This window comes from Notothenia coriiceps, unplaced genomic scaffold (genome assembly GCF_000735185.1).
Source record: "Notothenia coriiceps isolate Sejong01 unplaced genomic scaffold, NC01 NC01_scaffold00001411, whole genome shotgun sequence".
NCBI classification, from domain to species: domain Eukaryota; kingdom Metazoa; phylum Chordata; class Actinopteri; order Perciformes; family Nototheniidae; genus Notothenia; species Notothenia coriiceps.
Window position 1 is genome coordinate 132,509 of NW_011334112.1, and position 15,304 is coordinate 147,812.

Below are 15,304 nucleotides of genomic sequence, written 5' to 3' on the forward strand. Positions count from 1 at the left end.
GGGGGGGGTCTCTGAAAGATTATGTCGTGCTAATTCGACTGAGTTCATTTCTAATGGCTGTAAGAAAAGGAGAGAAAAGATAGGATCGTTAGGTAGATAATGACCCTCTAACAAAACCCATTACACAATCGTGTCTTCATTGTTCTTAATGGGACCTAAAGTGACAAGTTAAAAGAGTGCTCTACCAATTTACATACTGTATAGGCTGTATAGGTTTCAGTTCACTCATCGTGGGCAGTACTACACATCCTCTGAAAACTGTTTTTTGGTTTTTGTCTTATTCAAAACAATCTGATGAACAACAGGGCTTTCAGATATTTACAAGTTATGGTTTCAGGTGCATACAAAAAGACAGAAAGTAAATGATTGTCAATCAGATTTTTCTATTACACAGAAAATGTCTTCCTAGTTCCCAAAAACCCTGATATGTCATCGTCATTGTTACTTGAAATCTGGCTTGAGTTTGAAAGGCTTTGAAATATACTGTCAAATTGCATTATGGTACATGTAGGATCCAGTTTTTTAAGCTTGATCCACAAAAGAGAGAGAAAAATCGTGATATTGCCAATTATTCCCTGACTCCAACTCATATTATGGAGTGCTAGTATTGTATGCCTATTCTTTTTAGTAAATGTGTTACTGTCTCTATAGTTTAACATTTAAGGATTCAAAACAAAATGATTAGGTTATTTAGGCCTCCATGAACAAATTCTAAGATACACAATTTACCCGCTCATTTAGCAGTGAATCATATTATATTTGGACCATTAATTTGGTCACAATGTGATTAACATACTCGTGATATGAGAATCAAGTTATCATACTCTAACTCACTTCGTAATAACCCAATGTACTCACATCTTTCTTATCCGCTTGAGTATATAAATTATCCATTTATCAAAAATATTTTGTAGGCTTTGATCTATGAGGTTTCTATTTGATTTCTGGAACCATAGTGCAACCTAGTGGTCGCAACTCCAAATGACTTCCCATTTCCCATCATCCCACTGGTTAGATTTCCAGTTACATATTCATTAACATGACTAAGGAGAGGGACAGTGCTCCTAAATGCTGATTGATAACCCTTCTCCAGGAGAAAATTAAACATACCATCGATGATTTCCTCCTTCACTTTGTGCAATTCACGAAACACGTCATCCAAGATTTCCTAATGAACCACAAACACTTTGATAAATAAACGTTCATAGTCCATGACATCTTTCTTTAATCAAAGTAGACATAATTTTTTATGGACAATGTAGCCGGACAAAGAGTAGGTGTCTAGTTATTAAAGTGTATTTTACAGTTTACCTGTTTCATTCTATCCATGTCTATCGAGTCTGCGTCGCTGCCACCCCCCACGGGTCGTACCCTGCATGATAAAATAAAATCATTCTCCATCAGATTAGCTGCTGATGACCCGTTTTACATTCTTATTCAATGAGCTGTGCTACTCCCTGTCCTCACCTGGAAACCATCGACCTGTCTGCAGAGTTAGCTCTGTCCCACGGCTTCTTTGCACCATCTGTAAGACAGGAACAGTGTTAGACAGAAAACCAGCAGGAATTAAGGGACATTTCCACACAATAGATATGATGTTTTATTCTCTAGCCAGTGAGGGAAATTATAAACACCTCATACAGAAGATACAAAATAGAATAGAGACAGAAAATCATCTCTTAATTGTACAGTCATCAGATTTATACCCATTGTAAATATCATACACTCTTGAAGTTGACTGTGGTTTGTTGATCATATTTTTTGCCTTCGGGATACAGAACCCTTTTAGATAATTTATTTGTCGGAAGTATTATAAAGCCCCGCCCAGAGGAGAGCAAATACAACTCAAACGGTGGAGGGCATGTGGTTTGTCTTTTATAATTGACTGGGATTTCCTGTGTAAAATGGAGGTCATGTCATGGCTTTTGTTGGGCGGCTTACAATATTCCCGTCTGGTTTAACAATCCTGGTTAAGCTTGTATTTATTTACTTTAGTCAAGTGCCCATACCAGACAGAGATATTAAAAACAAGGATGCTCTCTATCTCTCACAAACGTCCAGACTGACCCCAAACCGAAAGTAGTTTCAAGCTTTCTTAAAACACTTTCCGTGACATAAATTCTATGTGTGCTCCCAGATACATGAGTTTTAAGGAACCTTTGATTATGTAAAAATAAATGATAACGACTTATCTCTAATGACAACCCCCTTAGATCATTCATACGTTCTGTACATAGACATACAGTATGGTGATATATACATATACCTGCAGATCAGTCCAATTGACTGTAAAACACAAAGGCCTCTTTCGTCCTTCATCAATACAGATAAATACAGATACACTTTTCAATAATAAGTTTATCTGTATCTGCCGTATGATTATTTATCAATATTTTCCCCTGATACTATAAGAGATGTTCAAATCATTAAATATACACACTGTTACTCACCTGTGGAGTTCTGTCCACCTCTGGTGTTGGGTGACGAAGAATTTCCGTCATCCTACAGTAAGACAAAAGCTAGTTTAATGGACATGGCGACCTCCACCATACTCATCACATACACTGTCATCTATTAATAGCAGTACATTTTAAGGTTTTCTTTTGTCATATTTTCCTCATTGCAGTAATCGTATTGACTGTGATTTGATTAGCCTCACTGTTTTCATCAAAAAGCATCTAATGAAAATGTCACATGCTTGTCTAATCTATGTTTATCACAACAACCGGCTTTATGAATTGCAAAAAATGACACTCACATTTTGGCTGTCCTCGGGCCGCTCGGAGGCCGCTTTCCTTCTGGGGGAAAGAAGAAGCCTCGAGTGAGAACTGGGCATTTCTTCCCATATCTAATGTGAGTGTAATCCTAATAATCACTAAAACATCCTGAACCACACAATGATTAAATGATGATGACAAATATCACTATTTTGGCTTCGGGATGTCATGCAAAATGTTTTTCTGAACTCATTGCTCTGACCTTCGCGCCAACAGAGCATTCATCTCCTCCATCAGTCCTCCGCTTCCTCCGCTCCCTCCACTTCCTCCGCTTCCTCCGCTTCCTCCACTTCCTCCGCTTCCTCCGCTTGTTCGGTTGGCATCGTTTTTGGCGGCTGGGGAGCTTTCGTCTTGGGGCTAAGGGGGAGAGGAGTCCAAAAGTTATACTCTCTGATGTGTAAAAAACTTTTATGTCAGTCAGGTCAGTTGGAGATAATCTAGTTATGCATGACTGGAAGATAAAGACATCAGAGTGTCGTCTCACTCTTTGAACGCGGCGCAGTTTGGCTCCGGCGATCATAGCTGCGAGACCTGTCTGGGCGGGGGGCTCATCCGCATCGCTCCCACCGCACATGGGAAGTGGAGGTGGGAGAGGAGGTGCTGGGGCCCCTGCTGAAGGTGGTGGAGGTCCTGGTGGAGGTGGAGGGGGAGGAGGGCCACCCATGTTCATGGGGGGAGGCATTACTGGAGGGGCCACGGCGAGAACAGCAGGGTGGCCTTGGAAAGGAGAACCTGAAGGCAAGATTTAAATGTGAGTATTTGAGTTTAAATGCACTTGATAATGAAAATGTATTCAAACATGTGAAACTTAAAAAAGTACATATAATGCATATTGTCAACTGCATAGAGATGTCCCGCCCCTTAGCCTAAAACTTACAACGTGTTGGAGCACTAGCCAATAGAAGCGTGTTACATAGTGATGTCATTATGTGAGGGAAGTAAATAAAGGAGTCCTATTGAGGCAGGGAGTGTGTTGGAGAGGAACTCACTCTGTAGGACACTTTGGGATTTTAGCCTTTGGAGAACATTTACATGCAAATAAATCCATATAACACACTACAGGAAAGGAAACACCCCCCAAAAGCGCAACAGGGCCCCTTTAATGTGAGTACCTGAGTTGGACGTCCTTCGCTCCCGTTCCAAATGTGCCTGCAATTGCTGCTGCTGCTCTATCATCTGCCTAAAGCGACACAAAGGAAACAAGGCCGGTCACACGAATGTCAGGTCTCATCTGTGATTTTGTCATTTTTTTATCCTATAAGAACAGTGCAGCCAACCATCTCAAAGCCACAGCTATAGAAAAGTGCTCCTGCCTGGAAGCTGCAATGGGTAACCTCAAACCTTGGCAGGTCCAAATAAAAGTGACAAGTGAGTGTCATCACTGCAGGGTATATTGTGCAACAGCTGAAACAAGCCAGCACTAAATATAGTAAAGTTTGACAAACGCCATACAGCTGTTTTCTTCTTTATACTTTTTACAAATAGAGGAAAAATAACTCCAAACACATCAATCAAACAATTTTATTGCAGTGCACAAAGGCTCTACTTTTCCTTTCTCAAACATATTCTGAGTTGAAATGGCAGCCACATGCATTTACAGTTATGCTTGTCTAATATTCACTGTCCTTTTAGCTTGGTTTCCAACTCCAACCTGAGATAAATATCTGGTTCATTGCTCACCAGCTAGTCGCTAACTTTAGCTGTCTGTTGTTTGCTGCTGGGCATGTAGCTTACAGTGTTTTTTTAAGAGCTTCTTTGGCTGAACCAGCTGCTGAAAATGAGGTGAATTAAAGTAGAGAGACCAAACTGAAACATTAAAGGTTCAGGTGTTAAACCAAATCAAAGACAGATGTTAAAATGCAGACTGCAGAGTCATGAAATAATTCTTTTTGGGTTTGTCACTACAAGCAAGTCCCTTCACGTAAACCTCTACATTTATTCCATGTAAAAATAGTGATGAGTGCAGAATTTAGAATCTTAAAGTCCGGCTGCAGGAAACATTGGTTTACCTAGCTTGATTGGGAGGCTTTTTTTTCTTCTTCAAATTCCACTGTTAACAAAGTTACATTTAATAACAGATATGGATATTTGGAGAACAAACTCAACAATGCTTATGACCTCAGCACACAGGAATTATTTGACATACTTTATTTTGGAACGACAATATCTTGAAGCTGCTGCATTTTAAGAGCGACTTTAGTGTTTCCATGACAGCAGCTTTGAATTGTGTAGCTTGTAGACTAAACATGACTTAAAGTCACCCACCTGTCTACACAGTTTAAATAACGTCTTGGCATTGCTACACATTTTCCACTTCAGCATAAGGTACATTTATCACCCTCTCCTTCATCTCCATCCATCCCTTCACCTTACAACCCCCCCCCCCCCCCCTCTAAACACACAGCAAACCCTCCCCATCTTTACATTACATGTCTCTCTTTGATGTGAGAAGCATATGTATGTCACTTGTCTGGAGAGAGAGGGAAAAGAGAAAGCTCATGGACAGGAAGTGGAATTTTCCAGCTGTGTGTCGAGAGGAGAAGTGCTGAGCCAGCAACCTCTACAACTTGACAGCAGCGCACGCAGGGGGAGCAGCAGGGCAGCGGAGCAATGCTGCCACTGGAGAGAGCTCAGTCAAATTAATTTACACACACACCCATGCATACGCACAAACCCCAAACCCCAAACCCACACGCACAAGCACACAATCTCCCCACACAATCACAGACGTAATCCTTTGTGCCCAGAGGTTCAGTTTAGCAGACGCGGGATCAGAGAGAGTCGTAACTCCCATCATATTTGTTCTCTTAATCCCCAGCATTTGGCTTTTGGATGAACCAATAGGCAGAGTTGAACAGGTTTAAAAACAGCAACAAAGACCTAGCTGTGACTGTGTCTGTCTCTGAGGAGAATTGTAGCCACAGTAGAAGAAATACAGACTGCTTAGGAAACTCATCCATTATCTCTGGACAATTCAATTCACAAAAATAAATTATTTTGAATTATTATCTCTTTTCTTTTTCAAGCGCACTGTCTTTATTGGACTGTTACCCATAGGATTTAGGGATGTGAGCCAGCCGAAGGATAATAGAGAGGGAGGAGAGAGAATATGAATACAGATCATTAAGAACAGCTGTCTGTGTATCTCTGTTCAGAGTGTGTATGCTCATTCTGTGTGAAAGGTATCAGACACATGGGCTGCACTCGCTAACATAATCCTATCCACTGTACTCGAGGTCACCTTAAGTTCATTTCTGTTTTTGGGATAATTCCCAAAAATGCTGATACAAATTCTTGATACAAGAAGACTCACTGGTTAATATTTCAGAAGCAGCGAGTGAATGTCTCATCACTGATGGGAAGCTCTAAATATAGCAAAGAATATTTTATCTTTCTCAAAGATCCAGTCTTTTTGAGTGTCACTGTGATCTTGTGCTCTCATTAGTGTCATATTAAAACACACTTTTCTACCACAGTTAGATACTTTTGGGTTACTTAACATGGGAAAAAGTATGAGTTCTTTCCAATGCTCTGAAATGGGGGAAAAAGGTGGGGTTTTGTAGTTCCGTCCAATCTGAATTGAGTAGAAGTTGAAGCAAAAGCTTATTGAATAATCACCACCAACTCCTTCTTGCAAATTTTGACATTGAAGATCATCGTTGCTTATTTAGCTAATATTTAAATACGCTATAATTGTACTTTTACTTTAACGATGTATCCAAAGACTGTGTGAATGTCAAAGCCATCGCAAGAAGTCAAATATCCACAAATAAATGTAACCAGGCTGCAGTTTCTGTTAGCTATACGTCTTAGCTTCTTTCAGCATTTGTTTCAGATTTACAGCTTGCAATTTTTCAGTTTTGGTCAATCTTACGGGTTTCATACCATCATTTTCATCTAAAATACGGGTTATTCCAGTTCCAGAAAAGCTTATAAAACCCAAGGTACCTTACCTGTCCATCACCAAACAGCGCACCAGTAAAGTTAAGCAACTAGCTCATTAATATGACAGATATTTCCTTCAGGAGTTGGTGGAAACCAAAACAGAGCTGAAAGGAGAGTGAATATTGGACCTATTCATCAGGTGAAGCCATTTTCAGGGGCTCTTAATATTGTTGAACAATTTCCCTGTTAGGCTCAGTTAGGAAATGTTACCTTGCTCTCTGAGCTTCCATCTCATCTGAAGTGGGTCCATTCTGGACTTGGCGCTGGACAGCTGGACCTAAAGAGACAGATGAAAGCAGGGAGAGAGAAGGACAAAACACACAGATTAAGTGAAATTGACCTTAATAATCCATTACAAGCATTGTTATGCTAATTCAAATTAGGGTCAGTCAAGACAATTAACCACCAAATGGCAGGCAATTAAACAGCAGTTAATCATTGTGTCCTTTTTCTTAGGTAATGCTTAATGTGCAGTGAAAAGCAGATTAATCCCTCACTCTAGGTAAATGAACATTAATTATTTCATCCACTTGCATAGTAATATAAAGTGTGTGTGCTCATTAGTGAGAGCTGCTCATGTGTTTACTCCTGTTACCCACAATGCTCTATTATGGATATTTGACCAACACATAGTGGAAACATGATGCTTCCCTTTATTCGTGTGTGTGCACAAACACACACAAGGAGTTAGCCAGAGACCCATGAATAATATTCTGTGATGAAATACAACTTTCTGGTGGGTTAAGTGTTTTGAAAAGTAAAAACAGAGTAAGGTCTGGAGTTTATTTGAGCAGCTTTCTCCAAGCAGGCGGCCCTAAACTGAAAACAGGCGAAATTCTGTCTTTTGCGGTTGCCGAGATATTTCAAAACACGCTGCAGCTTCTGAAACATCTGCTTTTGTGGTCAAAGTTCACATACTAGAGGGATCCAATTCTAAACATGTTTCTACCCTTTATATTCTTTTATAATACTGTAAAAAGCTCTTTGTGTTACAAGACTTGAAGTCAGTTTACTGATGTAAGGAATGACAATAGAGTTGCTATATCAAAGAATGGTGACTCCCTCTAGTATCCCCCCTGCTTATGATCTAATTTCAGCTACAAGGCACTGGGATGTAATCTGTTTAACACCGTAAGTGTGATCTGCAGATGGAAAGCCAGATAGGGAATGTAATTAATTGAAGACATGATAAGATGAGGACAAAAGGACGTCAACACAGGGATTACAATCACATCAGAGTCATCCGTTTTCAATGAAACTTTTCTCATCGCTGAACTCATCCGGGACAATAATACATCTTTATTGTTTCTCCTGAGAACCACTTCAGAAGAGAGGTTCAGGATGTAAGCTCACATTTTTCTTTTTTAATGTATTGGAGCAGAAGGGCAACTTTGCAGTGTAAAGACCTTTTTATTGTTGAATTATGATTCCTTTGCTATAAAACACTAATGGAAACATGACGTTGCACAAAACAAACACTAGTGTCCTCCATTTAGGTGCTTCCAAAAAACCCTGACCTCTTCTCTCTAATGAGTGGTCATTTTCATGACAGTTTTACAGCTGTATACAGTCAGGCTCTATAAAGTCAATACTAACTGACGACACTCTCCACATCTCTAATGGAAGTGACTCTCTTGCCAGTCAAAAGCGCTGATGGTCGACATCGATCAGGTATCAGAAACTCCAAAATAACACGGATAACAAAATACCTGACTCAAGCCTACTATCAGATACCTCATCACACACACATGCATGCCGAAAAAACTCTCTCAAACACATTTAGGGCTGCAAATATGACTAAATATGATCTGTTCATTCTATAGAATAATTAGTTAATTGTTTTTTTCATATCTAGCATTACATTTCCTGAATGTTAAAATAGATGTTATCATTTATGGAAGTTCACTTTTTTGTGTGATCTATACACATAGGACAATAGCACAATAATATGTCGTGTTGGGGTATGGTCTGCAGCTAACAGTGACAAGGCAGCATGTCACTGCAATAGACCGCCACATAACTCCAAAATCCACATATTGCATTTTGTTTGCAGTTCAGTTATTTGTGAGGTGCTGTCAGAGCCAGGTTAGCTGCTTCTGGACTTTGTGCTAAGCTAAGCCATGCTAACTGTCTCCTTTGCTGCAGCTTCATATTCATGACAGACTTGAGGGTTGTACTAAACTCTTTTATCTGTTGAAATTGAAATTACCGTTATGCTTGACAAATCTCTTAAATATTAACTGATTTTCAAAATTCCTGTGTATCAATTAACTGACTTATTGCCTATCAGGACTAATATAAATACAAATAGTACACAGCCAACACAAACTATCAATTCCACACAGGCATTGCTCTAGTTTATACTCAACTAATGTGAAATCAACGTTTTTTTTTAGGTTAAATGTTGTTGTCACTTAATAGATATCAGAAACTCAAGAGTGACCCAGTGGAAGATGATCATTTAAGAGAGAACTTAATTATGTAGGAAACAGTTTTTTTTATTTTTGAGTAATATCTGAACTCTCAGCCGTTTAAAAGGAAACCATTAGAGAAGTAATGTTCCTTCACTCTGTTCCTTAACTTTAGAAATAAATAAAAAAGGTATCCTAAACGTTTTTAATAAGGTACTGTGACTTTGGCCTTCACTATGAAATTATAATACTGGGCACACAGCTGTAGCAATAGACACCACGACCTAACACACACACACAAACTTGAAATGATAATTGCCATGCAGAAGTCCAACACACACAGAGCGTTAGTACCTACATGACATGCTGAAGAAGAGGAAGCGGCTGTAGCAGACACAGAGGCACTGACAGACCCACTCCCCGCTCACCATCGCTCAACTTCAGCTGCCCTTCCTCCCCCTCCATCACCTCCCTCTCTACCTCTCTCTCCTCACCTGCTTGCCTCTCCCCATCTCCTCCCCTCCCCCACCCAGCCTCAGTATCATCTGTCATCTTCTGGTAACCCACACCTCCGGGCGGCAGCAGTGCAGCGAGCATCTCTGGCTAATGTTTCCAAAGGTCGGGTTTGTCTGTAGGCCGCTGCGGCCTAATGCCACTCACACAGAAATAATGTCACAGCGAGCTGATCCACACGCATCCCCGCTGAGAGAATGAACCTCTTACATGTAGATTGTCCAACTAGCTATCCGATTCAAATGTGACACTAAAATAAATTATGAGTTGTACATGTGATATTTCACCTGATAGCCAGGTTTACGCTTTTTGAATAACGTGAAACACAGATGAAATGGATGAAAAACCCTTCAGAGTGAACATCTACATCTCCTCATGATGTGGAGGAGCTACTTGGGAATCCGTTTTTTTCACTTAGTCAATGGATAATTTACTCTATCAAGAAATAAAAGTATATTCTCATAGAAATGGCTAAAACACATATTTATTTGGCTATTCAACCTCATCAACAGCAAGACACCTCTTAATTGTTAACTTGAAGCTGTTACACCTTTGTGTGTATTTACTCGACTGATGACTTAAACAGTCATCAAACTGGATCTTTTTTTCCCCTTTAACTCTTGATATTCAAACGTTAATCAAGTCTTTTCTTTCAGCACTGGAGCAGCATTTGTCATGGGTCCCTGATGAATATCAAGTGACAGGAAGTCTCTTCTGACCAACCCAGTATGAAAGTGGGTAAGGAAATGATATCAAACAAGGACATTTTGTCTGTTTACCACAGATTTTTTCTGCCACAATCATCCGTGTTTATTCTAGAGGTCAGGTTTTGACCTTTTTACCACTAGAGGGGGCAGACACGCCTCTTAAAATGGAGGGGAAACCAACATTATCCCTAATCTATGCGCTACAAGAGCTCAGTGAAAACTTCTTATGCAATGGAAACAGATCTTCTGCCATGTGTTTTCTGCAGTGTGTGTGTGTGTGTGTGTGTGTGTGTGTGTGTGTGTGTGTGTGTGTGTGCGTGCGTGCGTGTGTGTGTGTGTGTGTGTGTGCGTGTGTGCGTGCGTGCGTGTGTGTGTGTGTGCTGCTCCGCCTGTACACACAGATTGTATCTATTTATGCAGCTGGAGTCACTGCTGCATAGTAAGGCTATCATTCTCTCTCTGTCGAGTGTGTGTATCCTCCTCTCGTGTATTTGTGTGCTCGTCGTGTTTGGCCGCCGTCACTCGAGCCTCTTTGTTCCTCGTCCCGTGTTATTAGGCAGATGAAAAGATGTGCTCTCTAGCACGGGACCCAGGGGAGGCCTTCTCCATCTAGAATGACTCATTCTAATTAAGAGGCTGGAGGGGACTGCAGGGGGAGACACACTGCTGCTCACTCCAGTAATGACTGGCACGCTGTGACACTCACTCTGTCTCTCAGTCTCTCATTCTATCAATGCCCAATTTAAATCTGTCTTGCTTTTTCCCTTCAAACACTCTTGCACACACACACAGCTACAAATAATAAAATAGGCTCGATAACATGTGTTTCCATCGCTCTCTTTAAATACACTCAATTTTTGACTTGTAGCAGGAAAAACAGGTGGAATTAATAACATTAACAACCCTCGTTACTGGTGTGTCTCAGGAAGTGATATCAGGGAGCCAGCACACACAATGCCATTGATAATCTTTTTTTTCCTCTTTTTTTTTTTACAATTAGATGTCAAAATGTTTTCTGTGAAATAGGTAGATAGTACAGTAAATACTAGATATATGATATTCCTGCATTAACAATTATTTGGTGAGGCTCCTGTGACTTATTTTAAAAAGTGCCCATCAGGGGGGACTAGCTCTCAAAACGACTGCTACTGCCACTACTACTACTACTACATTATGGCCACTGCTCTGATACTAAGTTACTCCTTAGGGCAAATATTTCACAGTCTGAGTCACACAGAAAACATCTAAGATTTTTGAGGAAAGGGAAATGTAGTTCACATTTGTAGTTTTTTTTTGATTTATTTTTAAATGTATTATCCTGCATTAATATTTGTTTTTGGCATTTCTTATCTAAGCATTGTGTTGTGATATCAGAAAGACAGGTTAACAAAAACCTTAGAAAATCAATAGGTAATATTGTCCAAGCTGGGCTAATGTGGGCATTACATAGCCCCTCTAAACATTAGCATGCCACACACACTAACAGTAGTGTATCTGTATTTGATTGATGAAGTAGTACAAGCCTAGTTATTTTATGTTATTACTCTAATATGATTAGAAAAATATACATATTTAGAAATATATTCTGCAAAGTGCAAAAATGATGCTATGCATGGAAGGGAACTGTTAGCAACAATGTAAAGCAAATTGTGTGATAGTAGCAGGAGTCCACCAATGGCTTCCTGCTGCAATTAATAAAAGACAGCATCAACAATATAAGTGTATGCCATTATTGGGGGGTTGCCCTTTTAGAGTTGTAATATACAACAACAACAACAACAAACAAAGGTATACTCCAGAGTTAAGTTCACCTGCCTCGAAAATGAACTTCCACGAAATGATGACAAACATTTCATCTGCTGACATAAACTCTTCCACAGCTGTTTTCAGTTAAGTTCGATCTGCTGTTTACATTGGCCATATGTGAGTACTAAAAATACAATCTGATGCTCGAGACGGGAAGCTGAGGGTCATTTGGATAATAAGTCTGGGAGCTCTTCCTAAAATAATCCATACTAGGCTTCTTGAGCATTATTCCATGTGGGCACAAAAGATGTGCTGCACTGAGGGGACACTCACCTCCATCCTGAGCACTGAGGACGTTGAGGGCAAAGAGCATGGCGTTGGAGAAGGTGGTGGCCTCCTCCTTGCTAGCGAAGTTGAGGCCATAGACCTGCCGGGCGTCCCGCCACTGGTGGAAGGTGGGGGTGGCCTGGTTGTACTTGAGGCCCTTCACTATGGAGTAGTTTATAACCACCTGTGAGGGAGGAGGAAGAGAAGAGGTTTGCATTTATCTTAAACATGCATCCTTCTTCTTATCTGAGTGGTGATAAACATATACAGATGGCAGGCTGGTGAGATACAATAAAACACGACACACTACAAACTATTTGTATAACTCGGATGTGTTACTGGCAGAGAGAAACCTTTAAATGGCAGAGAATTGATTTCTCGGTATCTCAAAGGATTAAATTATTTGTGTGTAAAGATTGTTAAGACAGAACAACACATCCAGAACAGCTTGTAATAGTTTTTGGATTTGTAAACTGTCACACATTTCAGGTGGCTTACATCATGAACTATAATTCAACCCAGTTGAGAAAAAAATGATGGATTTTCATTTTTTTGACACAGTTACATCATTAAAAAGGTTGGCATTTATTTATCATGCATGCTGGGTGTGTGGACACTGTTTTGAAACAAAATATACAATTAACTAAGTATAATATAAGTAAATAAGTATTTATTATTATTTGATGAGGAATGGTCTGGTTGTTTTAGTGATATTTTGCAATTCTATCAACATTAAATCCCTCCAACAAATCTTTTTTATTTAAAATATGTATCATATTAAGTGATATTTTGCGTAAATACATAGTGACTGGAAATAAATGAAATGGCTTTTGCATAAAAATGCTGACTATGAATAGTATTTCAAAAGTGATTTACTAACATAAGGTACTAATAACAGGTAACCTTTTGAGATGGTGCCATTGGCATGAGACCATCTTAGCAGTAAGGTATAAGGCTCAGCTCTCAGAGACAAACTACTTTTTATGAATCTCCAAAATAGCCCAAAAGTTGTGTATGTTGCAATCCTCCCACAGCTCGATGAAATCTCTCTCTGGCGTTACCTGTTGGTCCTGCAGTTTGACGCCCACTACTCTGAAGGTGTTGTTGGCAGTGTTGTGGTAGATGTTGATGCGGCTGAATCCCTGCTGTCCAGGCTTGATGGGCACCCACTTCTTACTGGTGTCATCATAGACCATGACGGAGGCCCGCGCCTGGCAGATACTCTGCTCACTGCAAAGAAAGATAAGGAGAGAAATGAGGGTGAAAGTTAATTACAAGAAGAACTCATCAGTTCAACTGTTAACCAAAGTCCATTAAGCACCTGCGGCTAGTTACTGACTTTTATTTAATTAACCTGCCCCCACAAAAAGTGTGTATTTAGTACCTTTGTATTATACATGTAGGTGGAGAATGTATCAGTGACATCACTTGTGGCTGTACTACTGTCATTTTAAATCAGTGTTTGGTAAAGTTTTCACTCCTTCTAACACATGTATGACAAGGGAGTCCCAAACAAAGATCAAGTGCTGGGGGGTTTAAAGCAAGTGCTGTCGTCACCAATCACAAAGATAGGGAACCACTGCTTCAGACCAAGTCTTTATCAAATGCTGCCTTTTCAGTCCAATTCTAGCTTTAATCCAGCATGTAGAAACTCCCTAGTTTCTGTTTTGTACATGATGTAAAAAGTACACATGTCAACAAAACAGCCCAAGGAATACTTGAGTGGTTGTTTTTTTAACAATGTCCTTAGGGTGAAATCAACCATTAACAGTAGTGACTGTCTGCTGTGTATTTGTTGATGAGGATGTAAGTGAGATCATTACAGTGAACAAGGCAACAACTCAGTCTGCTAATCCCGTGTTACACTAACAGTCTAATCCAAATGTAATCAAGCGCTTGTCCAGCATCTGTTGATGTTCTTAATGAGAGAAAATAGAGGTGTGTGTGTGTGTGCGTGTGTGTGTGTGTGTGTGTGTGTGTGTGTGTGTGTGTTGGTGCGTGCGTGCGTGTGGCCTCGAGTGTTGGGTCTGGTTGCTCTCCATCTGACCGTGTTTATATTTATTTATTTAGTCCACTGAGGCTCACACTATCTTCCTCCCTCCACTTCCTTGTAACACACACATGCACACATGAACACGCAAGCACACACTAGTGTACTGTAGTAAGGGAGCAGGTTTCATGACCTTCTCCATGTGTTTTTTTTACAATGCATGCCAGATAAAAGGCATATGCTGAATGTCTACAGCGTGGAGAGGAAAGGGGAGATCAAGGCAGAAGCATGAGAAGGAGAAACACAGCAGAGGAACAGAAAAAAAAAAATCTGACTTGCAAATGAAATTAACAAGAAGAGTCCCATCTGTGTCTTTGCCTCTTTGCCAAGCTAAAATTAGTGGATCAACCCCTGAGGCAGAGTGAAAGAGCTGCGTCAGAGAAGAGGAGAGAAAATGGAGAAAGAGGAAAAAGTATTGTAGAGAAGTGTATGAATGCAGCATAAAGTGCAGTGTAAGACAGTAGTGCATCATACATGGTTATGAGGAGGATATTTGAAGTTGGAAGGAATACTTTTACATTTGGGGGAAATATGTTCATTTGCCTTTTTGCAGACAGATTGATACCCTAATGAATCTACGTTAAGTACAGAACTGGGGTCTGGCCAAAGTTAGCTTAACATAACTACTGTACTGCCTCTGTCCTAAGTAAAAAGATATGCATACCAGTAATTATATCAACTGTCTTTTTTGTAAAAATATGGTTCCAGCACATAAAACCAAAACAACATTGCTAATTAGGAAGTGTTATAGCGCTAAATTAATTGGTTAAACATGATTAACATTCTAACTGTTAAACATCAATATGTTAGCGTTTTCATTTTGAGCAT

The 15,304-nt window shown here is 39.9% G+C and overlaps 1 protein-coding gene across 2 annotated transcripts in view; it reads right to left on the reverse strand.

Moving 5' to 3' along the window:
• evlb (Enah/Vasp-like b) overlaps window positions 1-15,304 on the reverse strand; it is a 33,499-nt gene continuing 18,195 nt past the window's right edge. Inside the window, exons 2-13 of one of the 2 annotated variants that reach the window (XM_010788806.1) lie at window positions 13,488-13,656; window positions 12,433-12,610; window positions 6,933-6,999; window positions 3,890-3,957; window positions 3,262-3,509; window positions 2,980-3,134; window positions 2,759-2,795; window positions 2,451-2,502; window positions 1,468-1,525; window positions 1,312-1,372; window positions 1,111-1,168; window positions 1-57 (exon numbers count right to left, since the gene is read on the reverse strand). In XM_010788806.1, the coding sequence (XP_010787108.1) occupies window positions 20-57; window positions 1,111-1,168; window positions 1,312-1,372; window positions 1,468-1,525; window positions 2,451-2,502; window positions 2,759-2,795; window positions 2,980-3,134; window positions 3,262-3,509; window positions 3,890-3,957; window positions 6,933-6,999; window positions 12,433-12,610; window positions 13,488-13,656 (1,189 nt within the window). In that variant the 3' untranslated portion in view covers window positions 1-19. Of the gene's footprint in view, window positions 58-1,110; window positions 1,169-1,311; window positions 1,373-1,467; window positions 1,526-2,450; window positions 2,503-2,758; window positions 2,799-2,979; window positions 3,135-3,261; window positions 3,510-3,889; window positions 3,958-6,932; window positions 7,000-12,432; window positions 12,611-13,487; window positions 13,657-15,304 lie in introns of both variants that reach the window. The other variant, XM_010788798.1, reaches the window with a different exon arrangement.